Below are 25,641 nucleotides of genomic sequence, written 5' to 3'. Positions count from 1 at the left end.
AAAAAAAAGTATACTTAGATTAGAAATTATCAGGGAAAAAGAAGAATAGAAATAAAGACAGGGTGAGGTACATTCACTGATTTTAAAAAAATTACTAAAAAAAAAATAAAAAATTTTAAAAAATTACTTTTAGAAATACAAAATTCCTTATACGTTATTTGAATTTTTTAAGTTGTTTCTGATTCAGGACTAATACTACAGAAAAGTGATTAAAACATGAATGTTTTTACCTCCACGAATTATCCCACAGTAAACTTCCACGTAACTCCCACTCAGCTGGAGAGTCCCCATTGCCTGGATCTCAGAAACCTCCCTTATGGCCCTACACATCCAAAAATCCACTTCTGAGCTCATTCGGGTTGTTGGCAGAGTCCAGTTTATGTGGCTTTATGAATGACGTCCCCACTGTCTTGCTCACTGTGAGCCAGGGGTCCATCTCAGCTCCCACAGGTCAGTCTCCATTCCCTTCCACATGAACTCCAGCTTCAAGCCAGCAGTGGTTCTTCTAATCCTTTTAGCACTTTGAATCTCTGACTCCCTCTTCTTCCACCAGCCAGAGGAAAACTCAGATTTTGAAAGACCTGTGTGACTGGTTAAGACCACCAGGATGATCATCCCTAGAGTCATCTCTGCTGTATAGCATAACCTAGTTAAGGGGTTAAGGTGTCATCAGATTCACAGGTGTCACCCACACTCCAAAGAGAGGAGACCATAGAAGGACAAGGATTATTCATGTCAGCCTAGAATTCTGCCTACCACAGACCACTATTTTCTGCTGCTCTTAAATGCTACCTCTGTCTGTCAAAACCCCAATACCCGTATATGTGTAGTCATTTCTGGAAGAGTTTATATAAAATCAATATTATTTCTTCCTTAAATATTTGATAGAGTGGACCAATGAAGTCCTCTTACCCTGGAGTTTTCTTTGTGAAAAGGCTCTAAATTACAAATTTAATTTCTTCAATAGATATAAGATTTTTCAGGTTATCTGTTTTCAAGTAAGCTTGAAATTTCTGACTTTGTTCATTTTATCTCAGTTGTTGAATTTCTTGGCATAAAGTCATTTACAAGATTACCTGATTATCCTTTTGGTGTCTGTAAGATCTATAGGGTGTCACTTCTCTTTCCCGGTATTGATGTTTTATGTCTCATGTTCTCATGTATTTTTTTTCCTGATCAGTCTGGTTAAAGCTTATCAATTTTACCGAACTTGTTCTTGGTTTCATTTATTTTCTCAATTGTTTTTCTGCCTTCTGTTTCACTAATTTCTGCTATGAATATTATTATTTACTTTATTCTGCCTACCTTGGCATTTTCTAGTTTCCTATGATGGAACTGAGGTCATTCATTTGAGATCTTTTTCCATTTCTAAAATAGGTTTTTAGTGTTTTATAAATTACTCTCTAAATACTGCTGTGGTCATGTCCCACAAATTTGGGTATGATGTAGTTTTATTTTTATTCACTTCACAATACTCTCTTATTTCCCTTTAGATTTCTTCTTTGACCCAGGGGTTATTTTGAAATGGGTTATTTCATTTCTGTATATTTGGCAATTTTCCAGGTATCTTTCTGTTATCGATTTCTAATTTAGTTCCATTATGGCCAGAAAACATATTTTGTGTGATTTTAATTGTTAAAATGGATTGATAGACGTTTTATGGACTAGGATGTGGCCTAACTTGAGAAATGCTCTGTGGATACTTGAAAAGAATGTATATTCTGTTCTTGATGGGGAGACTGTTCTATAGATGTCACTTAGGTCAAGTTGATTGATGGTGTCATTTTCTTTTTTTTTCTTTTTCTTTTTTCCTTTTTTTAATTATTTTTTATTTTTCTTATTGTTTTATGTCAGTCACCATAAAATACATCATTGGTTTTTGATGCAGTGTTCCAAGATTCATTGTTGATATACAATACCCAGTGCTCCATACAATACGTGCCCTCCTTAATAGCCACCACCAGGCTCACTCATCCCCCTACTCCCCTCCCCTCTAAAACCCTCAGATTGTTTCTCAAGAGTACAGTCTCTCATGGTTCATCTTTCCCTCCGATTTTCACTGATCACTTTTCCTTTCTTCTCTGATTCACTTTTCCTTTCCTTCCCCTAATGTCCTCCCTGTTATTCCTTATGTTCCACAAGTAAGTGAAACCATATGATAATTGACTTTCTCTCCTTGACTTATCACTCAGCATAATCTCCTCCAATCCCATCCACGTTGATGTAAAAGTTGAGTATTCATGATGGTGTCATTTTCTTTATCCTTACTGATTTTCTTTCTGACTGTTCCAATCAGTTATTAGAAGATGAGTGTTGAAATCTCCAACTATATTTGTGGATTTGTCTGTTTCTTTTTATATTTCTGTTAGCTTTTACTTCACGTATTTTGAAGTTCAAACATATTAAGTGCATAAACATTTAGGACTTTTATACCTTGCTGATGAATTAACCCTTTATCTCCGGTAATATTCTTATCTCTGAAATCCAGTTTTTCTGATATTTATATAGTCATTCCACCTTTCTTTGGGCTAAAGTTAGCATGGTTTATCTTTTTCCGTTTTTTCACTTTTAGCCAATTTATGTCTTTATATATATGGTCTATTTCTTGTAGGCAGCAAATAGTTGACTCTAGCTTTCTTATCCACTCTGCCTATTGATTTGAATGTTGAGACAATTTATATTTAATATAGTTAAGAATTGGGCTGGCTTAACTCTGTAATCTTTTTTTTTTCTTTTTTTTTTCCATTTTATTTATTTTTTCAGTGTAACAGTATTCATTCTTTTTGCACAACACCCAGTGCTCCATGCAAAACGTGCCCTCCCCATTACCACCTGTTCCCCCAACCTCCCACCCCTGACCCTTCAAAACCCTCAGGTTGCCCCAACCTCCCACCCCTGACCCTTCAAAACCCTCAGGTTGTTTTTCAGAGTCCATAGTCTCTTATGGTTCGCCTCCCCTCCCCAATGTCCATAGCCCGCTCCCCCTCTCCCAATCCCACCTCCCCCCAGCAACCTCTGTAATCTTGATATATATTTTCTATTTTCCTATGTCTTTGTTCCATTTTTGCTTTTTTCCTACCTTCCTATGAATCGGTTGTGTATTTTTTATGATTTCGTCTCCTTCATTGGCTTATTAGTCATACTTTGTTTTGCTGTGTCAGTGGTCACTACAATTTACAATGAACATCTTTAACTTTTACAGCCTTCAAATTATATTATACCACTTGACGTATGCCATAAGAAACGTAACAACAGTGAGCCCTTTCTCCCTCCTGCATTGTGAGAGTGTCATATATTTACTTCTTTGATATGTTATCATCATTTTCACTTAAACAGTCAGTTGTCTTATAAATAGCTATAAATAACAGAAATGTAATTTAAATTTACCCACATAATTACTATTTCTGATATCCTTTATCTCTCTGTGTAGACAAAATTTCCATCTTCTTCTTGTTTTAAGTATTTCTCATGACATTTCTTGTAGTTCCACTGACAGTCAATTTTTTCAGCTTTTGTATGTCTGGAAATGTATTGTGCCTCAATTTTTAAAAGCTATTTTCACTGACTGTAGAATTCTAGATTGGCAAGTTTTCCCCCTTTCATTACTTTAGAAGTGTTCCTCCATTGTCTCCTAGTCACATTATTTCAGGAGGAAATCTGCTGTCATGTTAGCTCTTGGTTCATCTGTATGTAATATAGGTGACCCTTGAAGAATGTGAGGGATGGGGCACCAACCCCCTGTGCAGTCAAAGATCTGCATATAGCTTTTGACTCTCCCAAAATTTAACTATTAATAGCCTACTGTTCATCAGAAGCCTTACCAATAACATGAACAGTCAATAAGTGCTGTGTGTGTTGCATTTTTGTATACTGTATTCCTACAGTAAAGTGAGCTAGAGAAAAGAAAACATTAAGAAAATCATAAGGAAGAGAAAATACATTAACAGTACTGTCCTTCATTAATCAAAAAGAATCCCTGTATAAGTGGACTCACACACTTCAAACCCATTTAATAAAAGGGTCAACTGTATATCATTTTTCTCTGTCTGCTTTTAAGATTTTCTCTTTATCACTAGTTTAAAACAATTCATTATGTACTTTGGTATAGCTTTCTTCATGGTTCTTATGCTTTGGGATTCTTTGAGCTTCTTGGATTTGTGGGTTTGTTGTTGTAATATCTTAATATTTTTTCAGATATTTTTTCTGTACCTCCCTCCTTCAGAGACTCCAGTTACATGGTATATGACATATGACACCGCTTTCAAGTTCACTTGTGGTTCTCTGTGGTTCTGTTCTTCCCCCTGCTCCCCAACCCCAGTTTCTTTCTCTCCATGTTTCCTTTTGGATAGTTTCTATTGCTCTGTCTTCAATTCACTAATTTTTCTTTTATGATGTCTACTCTGCTGTTATCCCATCTGCTGTTATCCCATCCCATGTATTTTTCATCTCTAGAAGTTTGATATGAGTCTTATATCTTCCATAATTCTGCTTAACATGTTCAGTATTTCTCACTAGGTTCTGGACTAGGTTACAAAACTTTCAATATCTGTAAATACCAATTTTATAAAAATAGGCTAATTTTGATATAATTAACATGCCATAAAACTCACTCTTCAGTGGTTGTTTTTTAGTATATTACTCAGAGTAGTACAGCCTTGACAACTATCTGACTTTAGAATATTTTCATCACCTTAAAAAGAAACGCATGCCTATTACTCCCCATTTCCACCTTCCCCCAGTCCCTAACAACCACTAATCTACTTTCTCTCTCAATGTATTTGCCTATAATGGACATTTAACATAAAAGGAATTATATAGTATGTGACTCTTTGTAACCTGCTTCTTTCATTTAGCATGATGTGTCCAGGGTTCATTCATGTTGTAGCATGTATCTGTACTTCATTATTGCTCAGTAATATTCATTATATGGCTATGTCATATTTTGGTTTTCTATTCATCAGTTGATGACCATACAGATTATTTCTCCTTTTTGGTTATCATGGACAATATTGCTGTACCCATTCACATAAAGTTTTGTGTGGACCTCTGTTTTCAGTTATCTTGGGTTTGTGCCTACAAATGGAAGTGCTGGATATATGTGGTAACTCTATACTTAACATTTCGAGTAGCTGTCAAACTATTTTCCAAAGTGCCTGTACCAATTTACAATGCCACCCACAATGTATGCGGGCTTCAATTTCTCTGCATCCCTGTCAACACTGGCTTTTGTTTGTCTTTTTTTCTTGTAGCCATCCATTAGGTGTGATGTAGTATGACATTGTGGTTTTGATTGCATTTCTTTGATGACTAATGATGTTCAGCATCTTTTCACACACTTATTGGCCATCTGTTCTTCTTCTTTAGAGTGAGGCCTATTCAGATCCTTTGCCCATTTTTTTAAAGATTTATTTACTTATTTTAGAGAGAGAAAGAAAAAGAGCACATGCAAGCATGGGGGTGAGGAGCAGAGGAAGAGGGAGAGGGAAACTCAAGTATACTCTGAGCTGAGTGTATGGAGCCCAGTGCAGGGCTCAAGCCAGTGACCCTGAGATCGCAATCTGAGCCAAAATCAAGAGTTGGACACTTAACCAACTGTGCCACTAGGTGCTCCTTTTTGCCCATTTTTAACCTAGGTTTTGGTTTTTTATTGAGTTGTGGGAGTTCTTTATATATTGTGGATACTAGATCCTTACTGGATTTATAATTTTTTTTTCATTTTGTGGGCTGTCTTTCACTTTCTTGATGGTGTCCTTTAAAGCGCATATGGCGGTAATTTTTATGAAAACCAGTTTATTTTTCCTTTTCTCACTTGTGCTTTTAGTGGCATGTCTTAGAACCCATTGCCTCATCTGAGATCACAAAGATTTATTCTTATATTTGCTTCTGAAAGTTTTAAATTTAGAACTGTGATCCATTGTTAATTAATTTTTGTGTACGGTATAAGGGAGTGGTCGAACTCATTCTTTTGTGTGTGTATATCCAGTTTTCGCAGCAACATTAATGTTTTCCTATTTTATTATCTTTGTCATTTTAGAGTCCATTTTAATTAATTTTTTCCCTTATTTTGAGTTGTATTTTCCTGCCTTGCATGTTTGATAACTGTTTATGGGATGTTTTGCATGGTTAATTTTACCTTTTTGGATGCTGGATATTTTTGTATTTATGCAGAAGTTCTTGAGCTTTGTTATGGGACAGTTATGTTATTTGGAAATAGTTTGATACTTTCTGTTCTTCCTTTTATGCTTTGTTAGTTGGTTGCAAGACAGCATTTAGTTTAGAGCTAATGTTACCCCACTACCAAAGCAAAACCTTTCTAAGTTCTATAGTTGATACACCATGAACTACAAGATTTTCCTACCAGGCTGGTAGGAACAGTAACTACTCCAGTTTGGGCTCTCGTCCCTCTAAATCCTCTCAGGCGGTTCTTTCCCCAGCTTCTAGTGGTGTCCCACATGATAGTGCCAATTAGTACTTAGCTGGAGCTGAAGAGGAAGCCTCTGCTCATCTCTGGAGCTTCTTCCCCAGCCCCTCTTTGAGCAGCTATCTCCCCTTCACTACTCTGACCTACAAAATCAGGGCACTGACCTCCCCCAGAATACCAGCTCTGCTCCTTGTTTTACAGTGTGTCCAGAATTTGAATCAGCTGTGGTAAAGTGACAGGCATGGAGAACTGCCTTTGGAATAAGAGTTTATTACCTACAGTTCCCAGGAGGAGACAGGGTAGAGGAAGGCATGAGGAAAGTACAGGGATGCCAGGGTCCACCTTGTTTGGATGGAGAGATTATAGACACTGATTAATTCCAGACAACAATAGAAAAAATATGGGTTTTTTTTCCAAAATTTCAGGTACAGCTAACCACTCAGTGAATAAAAGTAGAATTCATGCTTTTAGACTATTTAGTGAAAAGAAATTTTTAAGTGAAAAGAAAATTTTAAGAGTAAAGGGACACGTGGCTGGCTCACTCAGAAGAGCGTGCAAGCCCCATGTTGGGTGTAGAGATTTCTAGAAAAATAAATGAACTTTAAAATAAATAGAAGAAGAAAATATCATTCACACTAAAGGGGATAGAAAGTTGGAAATTAAAGCAAAGCATATACAAAACAGGATGATTAGACTCAGACAAGAGATCTCATATATTAATATATGTGACTCTCTTAAGTCCCTTTATTTAAGAGATACTTTTAGATTACATTTTTAAAGAGGTCTACTTATGATTTCAAGAGACATACTTAAAACAAAATGAGAAAAGTTTAAAAAATAAAGAAAAGGACAAACACATGAGGCAGATGATGACAGAAAAGAAAGCAATGTAACAATAATATGCCTATCAAAATGGAACCCAAGGTACACAACATTTAATGAAAATTTGTAGATGAGGACTTTCTCAGGTATGTGACATCTTGGAAGGGAGAGGGTCAACTTTGCTCATTACACAGTCAGTACATTGGGACTAACCCTCAATAAAAACTCTTAGGGAGCCTTTAAACCTATTTTAAAATAAACATTTATTTTAGTTGTAACTTAAAAAAAAAAAAAAGGTCAGGAAAGTTCCACATTAGTAACTGCATGCAGTTTCCCTAGTATACATGATTTATCTGTGCTTTTAATCACACTGTAGGTCATTTGCTCTGGTGGCTGACGTCAGGCTGTCTGTCGCTGCTGTGTGTCGCTGTTGAGAAAGGCAAGTGAAGGCAACATACCTTTCTTGGCCTCAGTGACACCGCACATCAGACAGTGCTTGCTGTAAGGAAAAGTGGGAATGGGAATTAAATCCGATGAGTTTGACATTTGTGTTCATTGTGTATATTCTAAGTGTTTGACTCTTTTTTTAAATGTAGCTAACGCTGCCTACCTTGGGGGCCAAGAAATGATGCAGGTGGTGAAGCGAGACAACGAAACCATAAGGACATACTTACCTAAGGTAATCACTTTGGTGCTGCAAGGAAGTATGTAGATGGGCAGAAATATTTACTGAGCGTGAAGTGCTAGAATTGGTTAAGAGTCTGTAAGACCTCCAGGGTTTGTAGATTTCACACAGAGTTCTACTTCTAGCTCAAATAAGGCAGTTCTTGAAAGTTGCATAGGAAGTAAGTAGAGCTGACTGTAGATTTCAGTATATACTTAAATAAAGTTTACCACCTGTTTTTGTTAGGTTTGCTTCTGGAATCAATGCTTCTCTCTAGGGCCTTCTACTGAGGAGGTCTCAATAATATATAAAATAATGAGTTATATCAAAATGTAAACAAAACACTGGACAAAAACTAACATCACTATGACCTGTTGACTCAGTCTGTCTTTCTTTATTCTCCAGTGCATTAGAATAGGAATGTTCAGCTCTGACACCAAGACTGGATTTCTCTGCAAGCAGGTGCAGAAAGGCAAAGATTGAAATATTTAGCATTTGGGAGTTACTGCTCCAATGTTAGCATCTTTTTTTTTTAGACTTTATTTATTTACTTCAGAGAAAGAAAGAGCATGAGTAGGAAGAAAGGCAAGGGAGAAGGAGAAGCAGACTCCCCACTGAGCAGGGAGCCCTATGTGGGACTCAGTCCCAGGACCCTGGCATCATGACCTGAGCTGAAGGCAGACGCCCAACTGACTAAGCCACCCAGGCACCCCCAAGTGTTTGAGAATATGTCTAAGAACCCTAGAATTGGTGGCTCTGGTACTCCCATGGTGTCATTTGTTTGCTGTGCGCATTCTGAATAGAATGGAGCTGCACTGTCTAAACACGACAGCCACCAGCCACGTGTGGTTCTTTGTGGCTAGTCTGAAAGGAGGTGTGCTGTACGTATAACAGACACATTGGATTTCAGAAACTTAGTACCTGTAAGAGATAAAATATTTCACTAATATTTTTATATTGATTGCATGTTGAAATGATAATATTTTAGACTATTAGGTTAAATAAATAGACTATTAAAAGTAATTTCTGAGCGCCTAGGTGGCTCAGTCATTAAGTGGCTGCCTTCAGCTCAGGTCATAATCCCAGGGTCCTGGGATCAAGCCCCGCATCAGGCCAGGAAGCCTACTTCTCCCTCTTTCACTCCTCCTGCTTGTGTTCCCTCTCTCGGGTGTCTCTCTATCAAATAAGTAAATAAAATCTAAATAAATAAATAAAAGTAATTTCATCTATTCTTTTGTACTTCTTAATGTAGTTACTAGAAAATTTCAAATTACATATGAGCTTATATATTTCTTGGGGAGGGGGGCTGTGCTAATCTAGAGTTTTACGGTCAGTGCTGAGCTGTGACATCTGTAGGGTCTGACGCAGGGCACCCTGCTGAGGGACCAGCTCTTCCAGGCCCAGGAACCTGCAGTCTGCAAGTCAGATCTCAGATACCCTCCACCTGGGTTTAGAATGTCTTCATAAACTTTGAAACATTTGACTTCAGCTTGCTACAGTGTTAATTCATATTTTTAGAACCTCCCAATACAATTATCTTAAAGCAAAAAGTGTATACTTTCTTTAAAAAAATGTTTTTTCAGAATATTGAGCTATAGGAGCTTTACCCAGAGAGGACTTTTGAAAATCTGTGTTTGACTTAGGGCCATCGTGGTCACTTTTTTTTTTTTCTAAAATAGCATTTGGCTAGAGATTGAAATTTTGAAGCCAGAAGGAAACCCTCACTGGCTGAATGGGGGAGGTTGGGGCCTCAGAAAAACACTTTCTCCAGGGCTTTCAGCTGTTTCCAGTCATTGAAGGATGTAAAAATACAAGAAAAACAGTATTTTATTTTTCAGCTAAATTATAAGTGAATTTGTTTCAAAAATGCATTTAAGTTCTCAAGGCTAGAAGTTCATAAAAACAACTCAATTCCCAGTTAATAATCAGACTGGCAGAAGCCCACTTCCAAAACTCACACTTGCAGAATGACTAGACCCATCATGTGTCAAAACCCATCTTAGCACCTGTGGAAGCCAGCTGCTGTAAAATTCTCATCATTTCTGGATTCTGTTTGTATGTTGTGCTCAGAAAGAGGTCAAAAGATGGTGCTAACTTATTCCTGTCCTAAGTTAAATCCATATGCAAGTGTAATCATTCCCAGATCGAAGTCTGCTTATGGTAACTGTGTCAGGACTGTAAGTTGACTGAAACTTTTGTAAGAGAAATATGGGGGTAGAATGGTAGACAGCAGGCCATTTCAAGGTTATTATTAACACAGTCACAGGAATAAACTTTTCCAACTACAGAGAATAGTTTTGTTTTGTTTTCTTAAGACAGCACGAAAGGTACTTGTGGAATTTGGGAAAGCGAGGCATTGTTTAGTTTAATGATGCAAAACTACCTTGCCGTTAATTGATTATCTTTTGTACTGACTCAGTTTGATCCCTCCACTAGAATAATACAGTTCCAGTTCGTAAGTGAAACGAGGTTCAGAGAGGCAGGAAGTTTATTGCAACTTTTTGTTTCTGTAATGAAAAAAGAGGAAACATGCTGTAATTTAATATTGGTGAAAGTTGAATCAACATACGTCCCAGTCTGCTTGAGAAAATAAGGAAACTCGAAAGGGCACGTCGTTTTAGGAAAGTGGTGGGCATTGCCTTCCAAACAATCCTGATATGTTGTTCAACTTGAAAACCAGTTCCCACGACTAGACATACCCGTTTCTGGATACTCTAGTCAAGGATATTCTGTCCCATTTCAGCCCCAAAGAGAGGCGGTCAAAAACGATATACCTACCCAGGACTGTCCAGTGTGAAGACTCCGTGAGCCCCACATATTTTGTTGCAAAAATACTTGAAGGTATCTCAATTATTCAACAAATTTTAAAGCAGTTCTGAAAAATGTGTCTTTGTGCCATCTAGTCAGGAAGCCACAAGCAAGTTAGTCTAAAAGTCTACTACATCATGTGGATGGCTTTGGGATTTTTTTCTGATCCCCTAGAAAACTATCGTACCATTCATCTGCAGGCTTTGGTTCTACATTCAGATTTTCCACCACTGGATTTCCGTTGTCCACGTGTCCACTTTTTATCTTCTTGAGGAAGGTGGGCTTTTTTAACTCTGATAAATCTACTGGGCATATTGCCAGCCTGCCTGCCTGCCTGCCTGCCTGCCTCCCAGGTCTAGAGACTTCGTACGTGGTATCAGTTGCGTTTATTAGCAGGGCTTCCATACTACGTAGAGTTGCTTCCCTTTCTTGGAGCAATGTACCAGGCTCAGTTCTTTCCAAGAGACCTGTGGCGTCACAGACTGTTGTGTCTTCCCTGACTGAACCCGACCCGTCCTTTCAAACTTGGCTCCGTTGCCTTCTCCAGGAGGCCTTCCCCAGCCCCTGGTTTGGGTTCGATGCCGGTCCCCCAGCTTTCCTGGTTCCCTGCGTAGTTTATAATATGGCCTTTTTTGCACCGTATTTTTGCACAGTACTTAAGAGGTCAGTGTGCCCCTCTTGTCTGCAGGTCAGGAACTATGTTTTTTCTTATCTTGGTATCTCTAAAGACGCAGAACAACGTATGACACCCGTGGAGTTCCTGGTTAATTGTGTGCTGGATGCACGGATAGATGGATGGGGGGCCATCAAGGTAGAGCCTCTAAGCCTTTTTTGTGCCACGGGTCTGTTTGGCCCTCTCATGCATGGACCCCTACTCAGAGTAACTTTTTTTTTTTTAAAGATTTTTATTTATTTATTTGATAAACAGAGGTCACAAGTAGGCAGAGAGGCAGATAGAGAGAGAGGAGGAAGCAGGCTCCCCGCAGAGCAGAGAACCCGATGCGGGGCTCGATCCCAGGACCCCGGGATCATGACCTGAGCCGAAGGCAGAGGCTTTAACCCACTGAGCCGCCCAGGCGCCCCTCAGAGTAACGTTTTGTTTTTGTTTTTTTTTTTAATATTTTATTTATTTATTTGACAGAGAGAGAGGTCACAAGTAGGCAGAGAGGCAGGCAGAGAGAGAGGGAGAAACAGGCTCCCCACTGAGCAGAGACCCCGATGCGGGGCTCGATCCGAGGACCCTGAGACCATGACCTGAGCTGAAGGCAGAGATTTAAACCACTGAGCCACCCAGGCGCCCCCAGAGTAACGTTTTTAAGTGCATAAAATAAATACTTGAAATTACTACCAAAAAAGGCAATTATATTGAAGTATAGTTATCACAATAACTTAAAAACAGATTTGCGGTATATAGTTTGTGCACCTTTATGAACACATTAAATAATGAGATATAATAGCCATCAGAATTCGTATTGTAAATGTGTAGCAGTGAGCACAAATAACTTTTTAGTTATCTTCACCAACTTTTCTGTGATTTGAAAATTTCCATAACTTTATAGGTAACAAAATATAGATATTACTCAACTATCGTTTGTTGCCTGTATTCCTAACTGAAGGGAATACTAAGTTATAGTTAGAGGTTGGCAAAAATAAAACTGTCATCTTTTTTCCCAAGCGAGTTTACATTACCCCTCCCCCACTGTCACCGCATCCACATGAACCCATGTGGACCCATAGACCCCCAGTGAGGAAGCCCTACTCTGGAGACACCAGACAGGGTGAGGCAGCATGGTGGTGTGGCTTGAGTGCTGGCCTGAGAATAAGAAGCCGTGAAATGCTACGCTAAAAAGATGAGGTTATTTTGAGCTGTGGGGGAAGTAGTGCATGGTCTCAGCAAAGGGGTAATGATCAGGGTGATATACAAAATGTTTGGCCACTGTCTGACAGCCACTGACTCATCCAAGCCCGTGCCATCCGTGAGCCGCCAGCCCGTTGAGAGCGACCAGTTCACATCAGTCAGCCCTAAGAATGTGGCTGGGTTAACAAGTGAGAGGGATTATTGGGGTGGCGGGGGACATATGAAAAATATCGGAGCAGAGGAGATTTGAGATAGGGAGATCACTCGCAAAGCTTTTACAAGGACTGAGGCAGTGGGATGTGGGCGGAGAGGAGGGAGGATAGGGAAGATTTAGGAAGTAGAATTAGAGGCACTTATACTAATAGGACATGAGAGAATAGAGAAGGAAGCGTCTCAGGTTATGTCTCTGTATTGAGATCGGTACAAGCTAGGGGATGTGGGACAAGTACCAGCAGGCGGTGGGAGGTGGTTGAGAAAGTAGGTCCTGTGGGCACTTTGTCTGAGAGAGCTGTGGGACCACCAAGCAGACACGTGTGAAGCTTAGAATGGTGGTCGGGGCAGAATTTCGATTCGGACATAATGAGGATAGACTTGAAGCCGTGAGCCTGGATAACTGTAACAAAAGGAAGTAGATGTGGAGAGAAGACATGCAAAGATTGATCTTGAGAGAGCAGAGCTGAAAGGTTGGGAGGAAGTAGAGGAGCTAACGACCAAGACAGGAGTTGGGCGGGGGGCGGGGGGGGGGGGTGCGAATGAGAACCAGCATAGAATAAACCCACTTAAGAGAATCAGCTCTACCTTTTCCCCACCCCAGTCCCCGTTCTTTTGGGAATCCCTGGGGTATGTAATGCTTTAGGAGGCACCTGGTGTGTCTGAGGCAAATAGGTGCGCATTCCCTTGTTCTGTCATTGTTCTAAACTGTAAGGGAATGTATGTCTCGTTCACAGAAAAGCGAATTAGTGTTTGGTTTAGAAACTTGAAGTTTTCATTTAAAACTCACTCAGGAGGGAAATTCTAAACTGCCGTGACCATCTCTGGCCCAGGCGTGTGGAACAGCTGGTGTGTGCAACTGCCAGCCCGGACCTGAACTGCACTATCAGGCCGCAGGGCTCTCGGGGCGTTCCCAGCAAGAACACACGAGGTGCAGCTTTGTGACAGAGGCGGGCAGCCGTCGACGGACCACCTGCAAAGTGGTGCTGCCCCTGCCCCCAGAGGGCCAGGCCAGGGTGACAGGGTGGTTTGGGAAAGGGGCAGAATGCCCTCGGGAACAGGAACTCCTCCGCCATGGCTCTTTTCTTGGCCCACCTGAGCCCAGAGGTACCTGTGGCCTTTGGGAAGAAACCCTGTGCAGTTGTTTGCAGATTGGAGCGTGCAAATCCTTCAGACATGCGCACGTCCTGCTTAGCGGAGCCTAGGAAGTGCTGCCTGGACCAGCTAACCGGGACTGCCTTCCGCCGCACCGCAGTCTGAAACTGATTGTGTTAGTTCTGCCTGTTTCATTTGAAACCTATTCGGAATGTCATAATCATCCTGGAAATACGTACATTTGTCTTTATCTCAATCATTTTGACCTTGAGAGCTTCATCTTAGGCACTTGTGTTAGCGTACCCTGAGTTCTCCAGGGGAGTGTGATTGAAAGAAGCTGGTGTGTAGTGGGGAGCAGTCTTCTGAGTCACAGCCTGAGGTTCAAATCCCAGCTCTACCACTCACTTCCTTATGGAACCTTGACTAAGTTATGGGACCTCACTGTGCCTCCTTTTTTCATCAATAAAATGGTTTGATAATAGTATCTAGTATCATACATTTGTTCCAAAAATATAATGCTGTAATTCGTATAAAGACCTTCCAAGAGTATCTGGCATATACTAAGCATTTAAGAAGTTTATTATTATTATTATAAAGTTAGCTATATCCTAGATATGCCTCTAAGTGCTTTGAAAAGACTATTTGCTTAACTTCTGCCCCCATACAGTCCTTCCCAGATATTTTCGTTCTGCAGCAAAAGATTTTGGTGATATTAAATATAGAGCCAAGAGCCCCTGGAATGTCCCAGCCCTGTTCTAGATTGTTCTAGATCACAGACACTTCTCCCCTTGAGATGCCTAGGGGAGATGTTGTATGGGAATGAACAGTGGTAAAGGGAAGCGCAGGAGTACTTAATCTTTACCAGGACTTGGTCCAGTACCCTCATGCAGAGAATTCAGATGAGCTGAACTTGGCCATTTCTCTAGGTTAGTTAAACAAGACCCTTCAGCACATCTGTTAGTTTCCAGAGGCATATGACCAGGAAGAAACAGAAACACAAGGGGATAAATTTGTTCCCAATGCCTTAGACTCTGTAGCCTCGCCAGAAGAAAATCGACACCTCGGGTCAGCTTCTTACGCTAGTCTCGGGTAAGAAAGAGACAAAGCTGATCACTAGCTGGTCCACTACCTTTAGAAGGGAGTGTGTTCTGGCCCTTTACACTTGAGTCACCCAGGAAAGAGAGAGCCTCACTCTGCAAGCCTGTTGTGCCACTGGAGAGGGGTCTAGTCGGTCACCCACCAGCCTGCCTCCTCCCCCTCGTGCCTTGGTGCCTCAGTTCCCAGTTCTCCCGAGGTGCCTGCAGAGGGAAAAGGGTTCAGTGGTCATAAAGGGTTGTGTTGTCTCCTCCATCCCCAGCCATGTTTCTTCCTCTTTGGGGATTTTAATTCTCATGTTCTCAAGAATGATAGTGGAGCCAATTCTGGATAAAAGGAAGAAAGGAAACAAGGTAAATTGGAAAGTAAATTTCCTTTCTTTCTTTAGCAATTCTTCAAGTTCCTAAAAAGGGTTGCTCAGAAAGACTGCAGTGAAATTGTAAATCTTTGTGACTGCTGTCCTTCTGTTCCCAAGAGGGATGTGATTTTTAAATAATGGGAAAGAGGCTTATGTTAGAGAATAGGCCTCTGAGGGTGGAGGGGCCGACTGTCCTGTCCAAGAGGGAAGGCAGCAGCCTGCCCTGGGTTCTCTGCAGGGGAGGACGCATGCAGAAGGCTTAGTACCCTGAGCTTCGGAAAGTGGCGGGGAGGAGAGGATGCAAACAGGGAAATAAAGCAGGACAGGGAGATCTAGCTGGGAGGTAACTAGGTGTGTGGTTACAAATTTGACCCCTTGGTAGTACTTTATGACCACTGAGCCCTCTTCCCCTGCAGGCACCTCAAGGAGCAGTGGGAATCACTGGGGTACTAATTTGACCCTGCTTTGTATCTGATCTTTGGCTTCTTTGATCACAGACAAAACAAAAACCACAAACCTGTCAGGTGGCAGTTTCTCTCTTCTGAGAAAGAGAGAAGTGAAGAAAGCAGGAATGACCATTTTTCTGACTTCTTGGAGCACAAAGGAGACAATGTGTCTCCTCCCTGGGCATCTACACCGCTGCTCTCGTTACTGTCGCGATGATGCCACGGCTTTCCCTGCCGCAAACGTGACAGCTCAGGACTCTCTCTGAAGAATTGGACTTGTACACACGCTGGGCACGCAGGGAGCTGCAGCCCTTTGTGGAATGCTGGCAGGGGGGGTCCCTGTGCGGCCCAGGAAAGCAGGAGGCCTTACCTCTGCTGCTGCCGGAGCCCAGGGGCTTCCCCGGGGAACCCGACGAGGAGGGGAAGTGGCAGCCTCCGAATACTGGTGCCGTCCTTTATTTTGGAAGACACTCGACCAGATGGCACTGCAGTGTGGGCTGCAGGTCTCATGAATAAGTAGAAGTGGTGAGAGTTACCTCAGCGAGCCAAGCGCGAGTGGTGGCTTGACGACAGGGCCTGTGCCTCATGGCGTCCTTGGTTGGCGACTGCTCTTGGCTCTTCCAACCAATGTCCTTCCAGTATTTCCCCGTGATCTTCTCTAGGGAAGGCAGTGTGTGTGTGTGTGTGTGTGTGTGCATGCGCGCGCGCGCTATATGATAATATATATAATAAAACGCTTTGCTTTAGGCTTAAAGAAAGTATGTAGGGGCACCTGAGAGGCTCAGTCAGTTGAAACAACTGACTCCTGATTGCAGCTCAGGTCATGATCTCGAGGTCTTGGGATCCAGCCCTGTGTCAGGTTCCATGCTTGGCAGGGAGTCTGTCTGAGATTCCTTCTCTCTCCCTCTGCCCCTCCCACCCCCACAAAAAATAAATCCTTTTTAAAAAAGAAAGTGTATAAAACTTAAATATTTTCTGAGCCTGACATATCAAAAGCAGCTTATCAGAAGAAAATACAGTTTTTTAATTAGTTTAAGGTCAAGTGGCTGCTTTTTCCTCTGACCTGAGCACAGCTCCCGCTATAGGGAAAACCCTAGACAGATGTTCCCCCACAGGAGATCCCTTTGTCTTCATCGTCATCACCAGTAGAAGAGCAACTCCCCTTTCTAGTGCTTACTGTATGTCAAGTACCTGATATGCTTGTTTTCTAATCCTTACCACCCCACAAGGTAGCTGTTCTGTCCCCACTTTACAGGGAAGGAATTAGGCACAGAGAGGCTAAGAAACTTGCCCAAGGTAACAATGCTAAGAAATGGAAGAATCGGGACACCTGGGTGGCTCAAGCCTCTGCCTTTGGCTCAGGTCATGATCCCAGGGTCCTGGGATCGAGTCCCACATCGGGCTTTCTGCTCAGCAGGGAGCCTGCTTCCTCCTCTCTCTCTGCCTGCCTCTCTCTGCCTACTTGTGATCTCTGTCTGTCAAATAAATAAATAAAATCTTAAGAAAAAAGAAATGAAAGAATCAAGATTCCAGCAAGGCAGCTATGGCTTGGAGCCTGAGCCCTGGACACTGCACCCGCGGCACTGCTCTCCCCTGTAACTGCGTCAGGAGCTCTCACGGATTATTTTACCAGAACAGAACAGGAAGGCTTTATGAGAAGCCCTGTCACTTGAGTATATTGCCCTGAAACACCATTTACCCCTCGACTTAGCCTACACTGTATCATGAAACAGGTTGCCCGGAAACAACTGGAAGAGAGGAAGTTCGATCCGTTTAACTGCCAAGAACTAGTTTATACCAAACTTGGCTACACGGTCAACTGTGTTCTAAGGAGCTTCTCAAATTCAGCTTATCCATAAGGTGAACAAAAGGAATAAATGAGTGAATGAATGAATGGATACATAAATAAAATTAAATAAATAAATAACATTCTGAGACTATGAAAAACTTCCTTTTATTAGACCTGTGATTCCTGTAATGCCTATAGTCCTACTGGATTGTTGAATAAAGAGAAGTATAAATAGAAATTTTCCCCAGTTTTATTGAGATACAATTGACACCAAACATTGTGTTAGTTTAATGTATACAACGTAATGAATTTGATATATGTATATATTGTGAAATGATTACCACAATAAGTTTAGTTAACATAATCACCTCACATAGTTATAAATTTAAATGTCTTACGATGGAAACTTTTAAGGCCTACTTGTCTTAGCAGCTTTTAGGTATACAGTAACATACTGTTAACTATATTCACCGTGCTGTGCGTTAGATCCCCAGGACTTACTCATCTTATAACTGGAAGTTTGTACCTTTTGACCACCTTTACCCAGTCCCTCCCCCCCCCATCTCTGGAAACTACCAGTATGTTCTCTGTTTCTAAGAGTTGTTATTGATGTGGGTTTTTTTAATAGATTCCACCTATAAGTGAAATCACACATTATTTGTCTTTCTCCCATTTACTTCACTTAACATAATGCCTTCAGGGTCCATCCATATTGTCACAAACAGCAGGATTTCCTTCCTTTTTATAGCTGAATAGTATTCCCGTGGTTGGGGAGGGGGCATGCATGCATCACCACATAGAGATTTTTGTGGTTTTTTTCATGTTTAATATTTTAAGATATATTGGGGCACCCGCATGGCTCAGTCAGTTGAGTAGCTCCCTTCGGCTCGGGTCATGATCCTGGAGTCCCGGGATCAAGCCGCACATTGGGCTCCCTGCTCAGCAGGTAGTCTTCTTCTCCCTCTGGCTCTCCCCCATCTTGTGCTCTCTCTCTCTCACTCTCTGTCTTTCAAATAAATGAAAGTTTTTCTTTAAAAAAAAAAAAACAAGGGCTCTAAAAATTATATTTTAAGATATGTCACTGGAAGTGATTTTTTGTTAGTTATTAACTAAATCAAAAATATAAACTTAGGTCCTAAGATGATTTCTAGCATTTCCTTTGCTCTTAAAATAAATCCTCTGTTCATAATGCATAAAAGCCAACAACTCAAAATGTGTACTAAAACCAAGCTTTGTTGACTCCTTCAGGGAAGAATTCTGGTTTTCATATGTTGGGCTCCTGTAACAGTTCCTCTCCCTCTGCCTGTTGTGTTGAAGGGCCAGTTTGTCCATGCCTGTGTTTTTCCCTAGTCTGGCAGCTTCTCCAGGCCAGAGCTGTTTTACTCACTTGTGAATTTCAACCAGTTTGCCAATACCAGATGGGAAATAGGGTTACAGTCATTTTTGGTGGGACTGCTTTGAGTCTGTGAGTTTTAGCAGCAAAGAGTGAGAGAAAAAAAAACACCCATGTGAGAAAAGACAAGTGTGGTTTTTGTATGGTGGCAAACTGCAACAATTGGTAGAGACATTTCTACAGGGACGGCTCTCCTTCGGGGTGCACTGAAAAGCTAAAGGAAAACCCATCTGTGAGTGCAGAGACTGTCGTAACTGTAATTCTACCTTACCACAGAAAACATGTGAGGAGAAGTGAAAAGCGGTCCTGAGAAGTCAAAATGTACAACAACTGGGAAAATTAAATTTTGTGTTTAATAGAGAAATGAATTCCTTAACATAACAGCAATTTGGAAACACAGAATAATTTCCATTCAATAATGTGTACTTTTTATCAACTCTCATGCATATCAAAACGAGTGCCAAGGAGAAAGAAACTACAGGAAATAATTTATCTTCTAACAACCCTTTAGATTTAAAAGTGCCGCTGATAGCCTGAGATTCTCAGGTAACAGTTCTGGTAATTTCCTGGCAGTTATCCCGCCCATGACACTCAGCACCCTGGAATTGCATAGGTGGTGAGGAGGGCTATAAGTGGAGGCGTTGGGGGGGCACCTGGGTGGCTCGGTCAGTTAAGCGGCTGCCTTTGGCTCAGGTCACGGTCCCAGGGTCCTGGGATCGAGCCCTGTGTCAGTCTCCCTGTTTGGTGGAGAGCCTGCTTCTCCCTCTCCTGCCTGTTTGTGCTCTCTGTCTCTCTATCATTCTCTCTCAAATAAATAAATAAATAAATCTTTACCCCCCCCCCCCAAAAAAAAGTACAGATGTTGGGTGTGCTCCTACCCTTGCTGGCCACACTCAGTTTTTAAAGCCAGTTTAAGACCTCCCCCCCGCCCCCAGTCTTTAGGTTTATATGTTTTCATAACATGGGTCAATTCATTGTTAACTGTAGAGGGTAGTAAAAAGAACCAATCAGGAATGTTGTCCCTGGATTTATAACCCAGTTTTACAACCCACTAATTGTTTGCACTTAAGCAGTGTACTCCCACTAAGCCTCAGTTTCCTTTTCTATCAAATAAGGATAAATGCCTCCCTCAGAGTGTTGTTGTGAGGACTCCTTGAGTCCAGGGCTTAGCACGTTATTCTCAGTTTTTATCGGTTCATTATTATGTGTCGTGATGGAAATTTGCTTTGACGGAGCAACATGGAGCAGTGTACACTCTTAACGACCAGGCTTCGGTGTCCAGTTCTTTCTTTCTTTCTGCTTCACCTGTCTGCCCCCACCCCCCACTAGGACCTCTGCACACCCCATCCTTTTTCAGTTTCCTGTTTAGGGTTACAGATGCAGAGTTTTCTGTTCAGATCTATTGCCTGTGACTTGTAATCTATAGGGACGGGAAGTATCTTGAGCCAGTGTATGTAAAGGCATTAGAATAGCCATGTGTTTTATATGTAAGCCAAGATTTTCATAGAGGGCCCTTCATGAATATAGTCCAAAGAAGAATTACAGGGGGGAAAAAAAAAAAGACCTTACCCCACCATCACTTAGAGATTTAACAAAATCTAGCCCACTCTAAACGGTGACTAGCCATGGAGGATTGAGAAATAAAATTTGATGAACATATGGGAAATCTGGAATCCTTACTACTCCACCGTCTTGAACACTTAGTGTTAAGGTTCCTAGTACATGCCTTGGGCAGCGCATGCGCGTGACTGCTTGGATTCGACTGGTCTCTTGGTGTAGGTAGGTGTAGGATCCCTGGGATCCATGCTTATTCCTGCTCAGCTATCTGACACTTTCATGCATGAGGGAAGGAATGGTGTTTCCCTAGTGCTGAGCCTCGCCAAGCTGGACTTTTCAGTGGAGGCATTTCAAGCAGTGATTGCCCCACTGAAAAGGAAATACCAAATTCTCCACAGAAAGAGAATGAGGCAGAAGTGGCAGCAGGCGCATACGGTGGTGACGGTCCTCCTCATCAGAGAGACTCCCGAGGAGGTCTTTCTGCCTGGCCCTCCTTCTGGGTGACCCTTTCATAGTAAGGCTTTTCACAAGACTTCACCATCAGCTTGGGCTGGTGCGAGGGCTCCGAGAGAGCCTTTCTCGGTGTTCAGGAATCTTCCAGCAAGAGAGTGTGCTGGAGCAGAGGAACACCCATGATGGACACAAGTCCAGTCAGCATTTCCAGATTTCTCAGCACCGTTTCATACTCTGAGGAAGTGCAGAGCCACTGGGCACGATGACTGTTGCATACGCTGTTTCCCAGATATAATTTAAAAGATTCTTGTGGGTAAGGGTAGGGCGTGGTGTAGAGAGAACCTAAAGTTATTAGGCCTATTGGTAGGTAATTAATGCCTGCAGGCAGCTGGTCCTCCCAGCAGTACCTCAGGGGAAGCTATGGCAGGGTGTTGCTGGCCAAAATAGTCACCCACTGCCCGTGAGGTTGCAGCATGCCTGAGCTGTGGAGAGACTGACCCCCGAAGCAAGGAACCAGGCCACTGCCAGGCCCTCTGGTCTCCAGCAACAGGAAGAATGTCCCATTCTGCTAAGAGCCATGGCAAAATGAATTTCAGCTTTAGGGCCTTTGGAGTGCCCAGAAATGGTTGTAGTGAGCAAAAACCAGGAGGATGGAACAAATAAGTGAGCAGTCTGTGAGCCACAAAGCCTTTGCAGCATTCAAAACTAAAACCCCAGGTGACGCCCAGAAAAATCTCGATGACGTAATTCAGAGGAAGTCTGCACCTCAAGGTTTACTATTAGTAATTGACTATCTGGACTACTGCATCACATATTTTCCTCTTTAAAGTATTAACTAGCCTTTTAGGGGCGTCTGGGTGGCTCAGTGTATTAAGCCTCTGCCTTCAGCTCAGGTCATGATCTCAGGGTCCTGGGATCCAGTCCCACATCGGGCTCTGTGCTCAGCAGGGAGCCTGCTTCTCCCTCTCTCTCTGCCTGCTGCTCTGCCTACTTGTGATCTCTCTCTCTGTCAAATAAATAAATAAAATCTTTAAAAATAGATAAAGTATTAACTATCCTTTTAAATATTGGTTAAGTCATAAGATGATTGTAATAAAGAGCAGTGTTTTTGTAAGCGCAGTCTCTCTTGTCCATATCCAGCTAGTGGATTTAATGGTTGTAGAGCAGAATCAGTGGACAGTAACACATGTGCCCATCCTGTCCTCTACCCACCTTGACTCCTCCAGTTTCTCGTCACCATTGTAGCCACAGTACATATCCTACCATGCAGACCTTATCATGTCACTTCATCGTGTGAAGTCCTGGGGACTTCCGGTTTCCCCCACTATCTGAAAGTCGAGCATTCCTGTGAAACCTTTTGTAAGTTGAAACAACATAAAGCAAAGAAGCAGTTATCTTTGATCTATACGGAGAAAAATTTTTGAGTGGTCCCAGACCCCAAAAATAAGGTCTCATAGGCTTTTCTGATACCTTAGGACACATCTTGCTAGTGGGTGCACAGAGTAAATCGAGGTAAAGCACCGATGCTTGTGGAGTGGGGTTCCAGGGGAAGGTGCTCAGGGGAGCCGTGCACACACACGCAGCCTCTCTACCTACCCACTGCCGAACGAACACTGAGCACTACTTTCACTTTTCGCCTTTATTCATAAAAGCAAAAATCTCTTTGGATTTCTTTCAGTTGGCAAAAACAGGTACTAATATAAGTATTTCGGAGAAGCAAAGCAGCAGAACACAGACTTTGGAAAAGCAGACGATACTTGTGTGTGTGTGTGTGTGTGTGTGTGTCATGGCCAGGTCTAGATCCGTTTCCGGTAAGGGTCTTAGTAATGTCTTCACAGAGGCTGTGTCTCCCTGCAGCTGCTTGCCGTCACCCGAAGTAGGGCTGGGTCACCGGCTCACTGAATCCGCACATTCTCCTGCTACGTGGAGGCTGTTCTTAGAAATGTTACAGACACTCTCAGGGTTCTAGTCACTTTTCATCTGCTACATTGAGAAGCCTGAGTCTATCTGATTCATCTTTGGATGCATTCAAAAAACCTATCGCATCCGCCTACCGTGTGGCTGCATGGAAACGGTGAGGTGTGTAATGAATGGTCACCGGGCTCTCGATGATTACATCTCAGTAACTCGTCCCCGTCCTCACCAGTCATCTCTCCAGTGCCCGTCCCAGCCTCAATGTACACGTCCTTTTAGTGAATCACGGGTGATCTCTCACACAGGACTCTCCCTCCCTATACGGGAATGGATTTCTTTTCATCAGATGCCTCTTAATTCACTCCCATACACCATGAAGGTCACTGCCTCAAGAGAGCCATGCTCTGGAGGGGGCCTCGGGACTAGCCTGCAGGGCCAGGGACAGGAGCCGTTTCCAAAGCATTGCAGGTTGCTGGTGTCGTTTGTGTTGGAAGAGGAAAATGTTTTCTAATACAAGGTTTTTGTCTTGTCTTTTAGCTTACATTTTACTATGGAACTATTGATGCTTGGTGTCCAACGGCATACTATGAAGACATAAAGAAAGAATTTCCAGACGGAGATATTCGACTCTGTGAGAAAAAAATCCCTCATGCTTTTATCCTCCGTTTTCCGCAGGAAATGGCTGACATGGTAGCTGACTGGCTAAAGGATGATCTGTCCAAAATCTAAGTCCTGACCTGCAGAAACACGACTGAGAGCTAGCACATAGCAGTGGCTGTGCTTCTCTTAGTAACACCCTTAGTAGACACGTGGTCATTGTTAACGTTTGATATTAGACAACGAAAACAAACAAGAACCTCTTGGCTGGTTATCAGCTCCCAGCTAGCTCCCCATACCACCGGCTGAAGTAAACACAAGGAAATACACCATAGGTTTAACAGCACATTTTCCAAGACTCAGGGAACACAGTGATCAGTGACCTAAACAAGACCCCTTGTGTTTGCATGAGATACGCCAGCGGCACCCTGCAGTTGATTTTAGTAGGCAGGATCCTTGCAGACCAAAGGAAGTCTAAATTTAGTTGATTTTAATCCAATTACCATGTGGAATAGGCTCTCCTAGAGGAAATTATGAAACACTCACTAGGAAATGTGAAAGAGAGCAGTGAATGTAAAGTGTAGAGTCAGATACGTAAGTGTATGAGATCATGAGGACACACATTCCAGTAGCCGGAAGTGATAAGTAGTGGATCTCGGACGTGGACCTGGGTCTCCCTTAAAGACAGAAGCTGAAGATGAGCCTGAACTAACTTTGAGGTCATCAGAATCCGGCTGGCTACCAGCACAGCCTGCGTGCCGCCCTGCACCCCGATGCTACCTTGCAGCGTGTCATGAACCACAGGCAGAGCCAACATCAGGGGAGGCACTGCTTGCCTGTATCTCTGAGAAGCTTCCCCGAGGAGTGAGATTTCCTGATCTTTCTTCATCAGACAGAGAATAAAGTTCACCAGACATTCCTTGGGCCAAGGAACTCGGTAAGAGTTATTGACTGCGCCTCCCCCCGTGAGATAGCCCCGAGCTCTGTGCTGAGCACCAGCCTGCCAGGCTGTGAGCTCTCGGCAGGCTCCTCTCCTGCAGGGCCAGGATGCAGAGGCCTGGGGTACAGCCAGCCTGTACCTGTCTCATGGAGTTGCCTCTGCTGTGACTTTGCCAGTGAAACTACATTGAGGACCAGCTAAGAGCCAAATACTATGCTAGGCATCAAGGAGCAAGTTCTTGGCTATGTCATGATTCTTTTCTTCTGAAAAATCTTCCAGTAAGTAATTTTTGAGAGGGCATCTTTCAGTCGGTGAAGAGAGAATTACCATAAATGAGTTTTGCATTTCCACCCTGGCTTTGTTAGTTGGAAAGAAATTGTTTGTTAAACCAAAACAGGCCATGATGAATTATGTAAATTCACCTTCTCCAGATGCCTTGAGGTCCAGTAGAGAAGAAGCGTGTTCTCCAGCCTAAAGTAGGCCCACAATATTTCTGCCTTCCCTAAAATGACTCAATCCTAGGACCCTAGGAGCCAGTAATTCCCACTGACAGCAGTGATAGTTGACAGTTGATCAGAAACATTCCGTTTTCCCCTAGAGGAGACCCCTCATGGTGTTATCATTCCTTAAGAACAATAGATTGTTGTCCTTCCTTTCAAAGCCTAAAGCCCCAATGAAAGATTCAGCTCTGATATGCTGCCAACCCAGTGGTGAGTATTGAACGAGTTACTGTCCCTTGGCATGGCTTCTGCATCCAAGCAAATGACTTCTCGGAGGGGAAGAGCCAAGCCCCAGGCAAGGAGTGCTCTTGGCCCTGGAGAGAAGCCAGAAGACATACATTGGCACAGGCCTGCATGTACAGTCCTGATCGGCCTCTGTGTGGGAAGGCCTTCTGGAAACCTGATGTTAGAAACTTAGGATTCCTGTCTCCAAAGTGCCTTGTGTATAGGAGATGCTCAGTCGTACTGACTTGAAGCCCTCGAGCAAGTCGTAGGTGAATCACACCTACTCAGAGAAGAACACCCCAGCTTTCCTTCCAGCATAATTTATATTACTCCCTATTTCACAAGTCCACGTGTATGACATTGTGTCTTATTTTGGTTTGTCCGAGCTAAAAAATGGTAAAAAGTAAAATGATAAAGTAAACGATATGGGCTCATTTTCTGTTGATCATCTGATCACCAAATGAATTTTCAAAATAAATGTTTTACCAGCACTTAA

The 25,641-nt window shown here is 42.4% G+C and overlaps 1 protein-coding gene across 1 annotated transcript in view; it reads left to right on the top strand.

The window, feature by feature from the left end:
* Positions 1-25,641, top strand: part of LDAH (lipid droplet associated hydrolase) — a 109,678-nt gene extending 84,037 nt beyond the window's left edge. Inside the window, exons 6-7 of the mRNA XM_045979864.1 lie at positions 7,840-7,922; positions 23,421-25,641. Coding sequence (XP_045835820.1) covers positions 7,840-7,922; positions 23,421-23,612 — 275 coding nt within the window. The 3' untranslated portion in view covers positions 23,613-25,641. The remainder of the gene's footprint in view (positions 1-7,839; positions 7,923-23,420) is intronic.

This window comes from Meles meles, chromosome 15 (genome assembly GCF_922984935.1).
Source record: "Meles meles chromosome 15, mMelMel3.1 paternal haplotype, whole genome shotgun sequence".
Lineage (NCBI taxonomy): Eukaryota > Metazoa > Chordata > Mammalia > Carnivora > Mustelidae > Meles > Meles meles.
The sequence above is the reverse complement of the archived record's forward strand: the minus strand, read 5'-3'. Positions and strand labels throughout refer to the sequence as shown.